General features: G+C 36.6%; 1 protein-coding gene across 1 annotated transcript; it reads right to left on the bottom strand.

Annotated features, from left to right (window-relative positions):
- Positions 1–3,726: 3,726 nt before the first annotated feature.
- On the bottom strand, positions 3,727–6,636 carry LOC137719970 (inositol-3-phosphate synthase 1). The gene is made up of 8 exons (XM_068458952.1): positions 6,332–6,636; positions 6,089–6,157; positions 5,754–5,889; positions 5,406–5,653; positions 5,042–5,268; positions 4,418–4,899; positions 4,244–4,306; positions 3,727–4,114 (listed from the first exon to the last, which is right to left on the bottom strand). Exons 1-8 carry the CDS (start codon positions 6,517–6,519, stop codon positions 3,995–3,997), a joined length of 1,533 nt encoding a protein of 510 aa, XP_068315053.1. The 5' UTR covers positions 6,520–6,636; the 3' UTR covers positions 3,727–3,994.
- Positions 6,637–7,015: the final 379 nt, after the last annotated feature.

Here is a 7,015-nt window from a genome sequence, read left to right on the forward strand (position 1 = left end):
ATCTCATTCATAATGTTAAGGAGATTGTTCATGAGTTTAACAAAGGTCTCTGTTTCATTTATTTCTAGAAGTTGTAAGCAAGTTGCTCACCGATCTAACCAAGTTTGCTTTAATTTGCAAGGTCATCTCCAATCGAAGGGTTTATGTTTAGACCCCATTCTGATTATAATTCTGATTATTTTTAAATGAATAGTATGAGGCTATATTTATGTACCATCTCCAATCGAAGGGTTTATGTTTAGCCCCTATTCTGATTATAATTCTGATTATTGAAAAGGGCTATATTTTAGCCCCATCAATAATTTATTATTTTAAGTTTGTTCTTTAAGTTATTGGTTAACTGAATAAAATAAGGTTTTCGGACATATTTTGAGTGCCAGTTGAAGATGTGCCCATTTGAAAATTATTGAAACAAATTAAAGGAAATATTATTGGGAGATGTAAGAGAGGTGAAAAGGACGTGAGAAATGGTGTAGAAATGTCTTAGGTATTTATAGCAAAACAATTAGAATTTTTAAATTTTTTTCCTAAATTTCATCCTAAAAAAATAAATAAATAAAATCTAATTAGTCCCAACTGAATGGGTTGGCAAGCTGGCTAAAGATGGCCAACCCGCCGCAAGCCATATGGCTAGATTTTGGCCCTGTGGGTTCCAATGTTTTTTAGCCCAGACCTCCATTGAAGATGGATTTTGTGTCAAAATAGACTATTGCTTGGCCTATGGCCCTATGGCAGACCTGGTTGGAGATGGCCTAATCATGTTAGTATTTGGGTTGAAGAGATCAATCATCAGGAAAGATGTTGATGCATCTCCTTAGCCCTTTTATTGAATTCCTTGTTCCAAAAGAAAAAATAATAATAATTACATATAATACCATTATTCCCCTCTCGGGGCCACTGGATCTAGGATTCAAAGGAGAGTTCTAGTGTTAAAGGTCTAAGTTTTTAATAAAAGAGCACGAAGCGCACAAAAAACTTCAGTTTTCAGTGAGACATTTCGTCGAACACATGGTAGACTTGTTGCTGTCAACCGAACAATATTGCGCATATGTCAACAGATTTCAACATATGATGAAGAAATATGATGAGTGTATCAAGAGAATTTTTCGACTGCTCTCAACCCAACTTGTCGAGTGCTGCAGCTTGCCAAGATATGCCTAATAGGCATTGCGCACAAAAGGGCCCATATCAGACATTCGAAGGGTCTTTAGAAGACTTTCACATGTATATTTCCCAATGTTCATCTGCCACTGCTTAGGGCCCTTGGGAAATGAGTTCATTCCCCACCTTGCAAATAACGTATCTTAACTGTACAAATTTCATAATTGGACTGTTTAATTTATTAATCTTCATTTGAAGATCAAAGACTATAAAAATAAAATAAAATAAAATCATCAAAGATCATTTAGTCGTTCAAATGAATACAACAAATTCACTATGTAGGTACTAAGTAATATATTCATGATGATTGTCCATTTATATAAATACATTTGAATAATTAAACGGTGTCCCATTCGAATGATTTTTATTTAGGATTGCGCTCCTTGTTCGGATCTTAACCGCGCTTCAAATCAAGATTAATAAATTGAACGATTCCAATCATTAATCATATTCGATCAAGATACATTATTCGCAAATGAAAAATATGTGCATCCTCTCATTGGGGAATACAAGTATTATCCACACAAATACAAAATAAAACTAAAATACCTAATAAATATGCACATATGTGTAACGCATTGCATTGCCAAGCCTAAACTTGAGTTATGAACCCTCGTAATGTTTTTCCCCCTTTTCAAAAAATAAATTAAATTAAAAATAAAAAAAATAAAAAAACCCTTGTAATATTTTCAATTTTTTTTAACACGATATAGTAACATAGGGGATTTAGCTACATGTATTGTAGTCGGTCTCATATATATATACTATAATGTAATGGATTTAAGTTAAACCACACGATTAGTCTGTCCTAACAAATGAATATTAAACTTGTTATTTATAAGATTTGAACTTAAAATCTCTCGCTTACAACTCGAAGAAAAATAAAACTAAACCGTAAATTTGAGTGACTTATAATATCCTCTGCTTAACTTTGGCAAAGATAATCTCTTCTCCAAGGTTCAATATTTTGTCTGTGCGCTTGCATTTTCTGATAGTTGGGTGTGTTTTGGAATTAGGATTTTAGTTTGTTATATAATCTTCGGCTCAAATTGTGTGATCAGTTTTCTTGCTTTAAAATTTTGGAATGAGTTTAATTCTCTTCGAATATGTATTTCTTTATGCAACATAGATACCTTTTGATTTCTTTATGCAACATAGATACCTTTTGGTTAGTCGATGAGGCATTTTGAATGCTTATTAGTTATTCACTAAAGGTGGTTTTATAGGAACCGCTTAGGAAGAGAAGAAGTTTCAATCTTACAGCAACGGGCACAAATTTTTAATTTTTTTTTTTTTTGCGGGGGGTGGGGTAGATGGATGGGGGTTTAAATTAAGTCACAATTAGTTTGTTTTAAAATGAATTTACTTATTATTCATAAATATTTGAACTTAATGCATCTCGCTTACAATTGGAAGAAAAATAACACTAGATCATAAAATTAAATGACGGATAATAACATCCGCTTAACTTTGGCAAAGATAAATGGGACATGTGAGAGGTAGGAACAGAAAAATTGTGGTCCTGAATCATATGCTGGCAACTTGGCATAAAGATTGAGAAAAAAGAATCACGAGAAAAAGTGGGTATCAGCTATCGTGCATTTTCCTGAAATACAACCGAAACCAAATTCTGCCTCACCAAGACTGAAATTGATAGTGTTGAATAAAGTTGAGTTTTAACATAAAACTTCACTAAGTGGGTACCATAAATCAGGTGACGTGAATCACTTGTGGTTATTGGACTTCACACATGGGACAACCTGTTCTGATATCATAAAGAAAGTTGGATTCTGTTAAATAAGTACATGCAAAGTCCCTCGTTTCTCCGATGTCAGAATCCTACTCTCAACAAGTGTCCATGACAGCTTTCTCTTATTGAAATGGACTGAGGAGTATTCATAGATGGATCAGGATCCTCTCCTAAGCTAAGGATGAGGATCCTCCTGACCAAGGAGTATGGACCGTTGAATTTTCATCCAACGGCTACAAATAGGAGGATCCCTTTAATGTTATAATAACTATAGCCGTTGGATTTTTATCCAATGGTCCACACTCTTAGTCAGGAAAATCCTCATCCTTAGCTCGATCCTGATCATTCAAAGATGACCCTTTAGCCACCAAACAACCATTAACCACATAGAATGGCCAAGGAAAAAGACTTTTGAGACAGCGACAATATTGAAATATATCTATTTGGGGACCAACAAGTACGAGCAAAAGAGAAGACCCACATATTTCTAGACCACTGCCCCCTTTTCACCTCGTGAGTTATCAGGAGGATCCTCGTCCTTAGCTCGATCCTGATCATTCAAAGATGACCCTTTAGCCACCAAACAACCATTAACCACATAGAATGGCTAAAGAAAAAGACTTTTGAGACAGCGACAATATTGAAATATATCTATTTGGGGACCAACAAGTATGAGCAAAAGAGAAGACCCACATATTTCTAGACCACTGCCCCTTTTTCGCCTCGTGAGTTATTGAACAAATTTGTGGACCAAAATACAAATCTGCGTGTACACTGCATATAATTTGATTTTTGGTGACTTAACGAGTGCAGAATTAGGCACATAACAACTAATGTCCAATAACATTATAAAAAAAATTATTTCCATTACAAGAGAGAGTTGATTGCTTCTGAACGAGGAAGACGCAACTGCATTACATATTGGGATCTTCAGGAAACAGAAAAGGAAATAAACAGATCAAATAACACAAAAAACGGACTACTCACACAATCTGCAAATATTACATTAACAAAGGAAACAGAGAGGGATTGGGATTGGATTGGGATTGGATTGGTTTCTTCGACTTCTTAATTTGCTTCACTTCACTTGTATTCCAATATCATGTTGTTCTCGGGAGCCAGACCAACACAGGCCCTCAGTATGTTCTCCAGCATTGCCCTCTGCTTTGACAGTGCATTCACCACGGGTGTACCTGGCGGAACCTGTTTTCCCAACACCATCACAAATCAGTATTTCACCGCAGTTACACATGTAAACCAAATTACCCGATGACAGCGAGAAAATCATTCATTTCAGAAAGACTGGAAACAAACAACTAATATTTGACTTACAAGAGGAGCCTTGCTGAGGTAACTGAGAATTGTAGCCACAGGGTGGAAGGAGTGGAACTTGGCCTGCAAGCACACCAATATAGTGATATTAACTAATGTCACATTTACATTTCCACATCACACCTTGTAATTATATTAGTTAATGTCAGTCACAAGGCAGTTAACTAAGCATACCTCTGCTTCGGATTTGAGCTGGATACGGGTGCTGAGTTCGGCGAGGAGAACCAAATCGAGGATGATAGGAGCAGCCAAGAGGGAATCCTCACAGGTGTTGTGCAACACAATGGTGTTTTGCCCACCCATGAAAATCTCAGAGGTGTACTCATCTAAAGCTCTCTTGCTGTCCCCAACATATGGGACATACTTGATCACCACAACATGGTCAGGGTGCTCACCTGGCCCGTAAAGTATGCCATTGCTGGACACCATGTCATCCACAACATTGCTCTTTGAAATCTCCTTGGAGCGGAAGGTCTGCGGTGCAGAAAGATTCATGCCGTCATTGTTTCCAAGATGGTTGTAGCTCACAATGGCTGTTGGCTTGATTCCAGCCCCAACAAGGAAATCAACCAACACAGACTTCATTTTGGTCTGACCACTCTTAAAGTCATCCCCACCAATCAAACTGTTTCTCCTAATTGCCAAATCAATCAGCCCTGCCAAATTTCCAACACTCATTCAAATTTCCACTACACACTTTGCGACTAAAATTTTCGAAATTACAAAAAAAAAAAAAAAAAAAAAAAAAAAAAAAAAAAGGGGTTAGTGTTTTGTTAGCTAAGGGACAGGGTAGGGTACCTGGGACAAAAGTGTTTTGTGGGCTTCCATTGATGAAAGGAATATTTTCAAGAACACAAGCTATGGCATACAATGTGGAAGGAGATATCTCAGCTTCATTCTTGTCCACTGAACCCAACAGGTTCTCGACAGTGTCGTTTAGCCCCACAACAACATTACTATACCTCTCAGTGTTGGCAGTCCACAGCACAACCACCCTGTCCACCTTGTTCTTCTCCTTGAATTCTCTGTTTAATTAAATTAGCACACGATCAAAGCATTATTTGAGCACCAAATTAAGTTTCTTTCCTCGAAAGGACATACATTTCACGGTTAATTCTTAGGCTAGTAATTAATTAACTGTTTACAACATTAGTATTGTTACCTAATGTCTTTAATGACTTGTTGGAGTTGTTCCTTCTTGGTGCCCTTGATGACGTTGTTGGCACGAGCACCTTGGTTGGCAGCGATGAAATCGGGGTCGTAGATTCCAGGGAGTGGGAGCATAGACTCCATGTATGGCCTCAGTTGCTTTTGCAGATCAATGTCAAGGACCTTTGCCCTCGCCATTGCATCTGCTAAGTTCATGTCACTAATGTCCCAACCCCCAAACACTATGTCATCTGGGTTCACCTGAATTACCAAATCTCAATTAATTAACACTAATATCTAATAAACCATCAATTAATAATAACTAGAAAATTAAATATATAAAAAATAATAAAAAAATTACCATAGGGAGGAGGCTCTTGAATGGGGCATAAATCTCCTCTCCATTGAAAGACCCAACACGGATGGATGAGGCTTGGGTCAGTGAGCCAAAGTAATTGGCTTGCTGCACCTTGTCCTTGGTTGCCCAGGAGATTCCTCTGAAATTTTACAAAAACCATATCTTACAATTAATTAAAAATTCATGTAAAACCAAATTCGTCATCTGAGGAATCCAATTTTAAAAGCACACAAAAATTTAAACAACATATCGTAAATGTTAGAGCTTCGATTTTATCATCAAAAGGAAAGGGTTTCTAAATGCAGAAAGAAAACGAAGAAATCGAAAGAACTACTCACTCTCTGTTTGCAATCACACCAGCAGTGAGGGTTGAGCCGTTGTTTCCACCCCACCCCACAAGCATTACCCTGGACACCAAAATTTAACAAACGCAAATTAATGGATGAAAAATTCAAAATTTTAAGACTAACCCAGAAAAAATATGAAAGAAACAATCACAACCCAGAAATTAATTAAATTCTTTTTTTTTTTTTTAATTTTTAAGGAAAAAATATGAAGGTGTGGAATAAATGGTGCCAAACCCTAGTTTGGGGACATGGACATCAGTCTTGAATTCGTATTTGACAGTTTTGGGCTTCACAATCCACTGATACGTTCCATTTCTGTTCTCATGGACAAGCTCAGTGGTCTCGTAGTTGTACACCGAATGAATCTCATTTTCTGTGTACGCTACGTTTGGGGACTCTACCTTGAAGCTATCGATGAACATCTTCTCTGTTTTTTCCTTTTCTCCTTTCCTAGGAAATTAAATTTTCTAGGGAACCAAACAAAATTGGAGAGGAGAGGAAGATGAGGGAGTAACACTATTCTGAAATCTGAAACCTAAGGCTTGCACTATATCATCGACTAGCTCCAGTGCGTTGTATTTATAGAGTGGATGTGACACTGTAGGTACACGTGGCTCGGCGGAGTGGCCTCTATTGCCCCTATGATTGGTAGAGAATATCCAAGTGCTGTCAAAATGTCTACAATAGCTATAACAGTAAAAATTGACATAATTTATGTTTTTCAACAAAAAAAACCAGTTCTTATGTGATACAACCTGGATTCACAGCAAAGACCGAGTTGACAGTATTTCAAATTCATTAATAATTGTTTTTTTATCATTTTTTAATATATTACAATTTTGATATGTAAATAACGTAATAAATAATCGTTACAGAATAAAATTTTAAAAAATATTATAGTACCACATACGTTTTCAA

Source organism: Pyrus communis, chromosome 16 (genome assembly GCF_963583255.1).
Source record: "Pyrus communis chromosome 16, drPyrComm1.1, whole genome shotgun sequence".
NCBI classification, from domain to species: Eukaryota; Viridiplantae; Streptophyta; class Magnoliopsida; order Rosales; family Rosaceae; genus Pyrus; species Pyrus communis.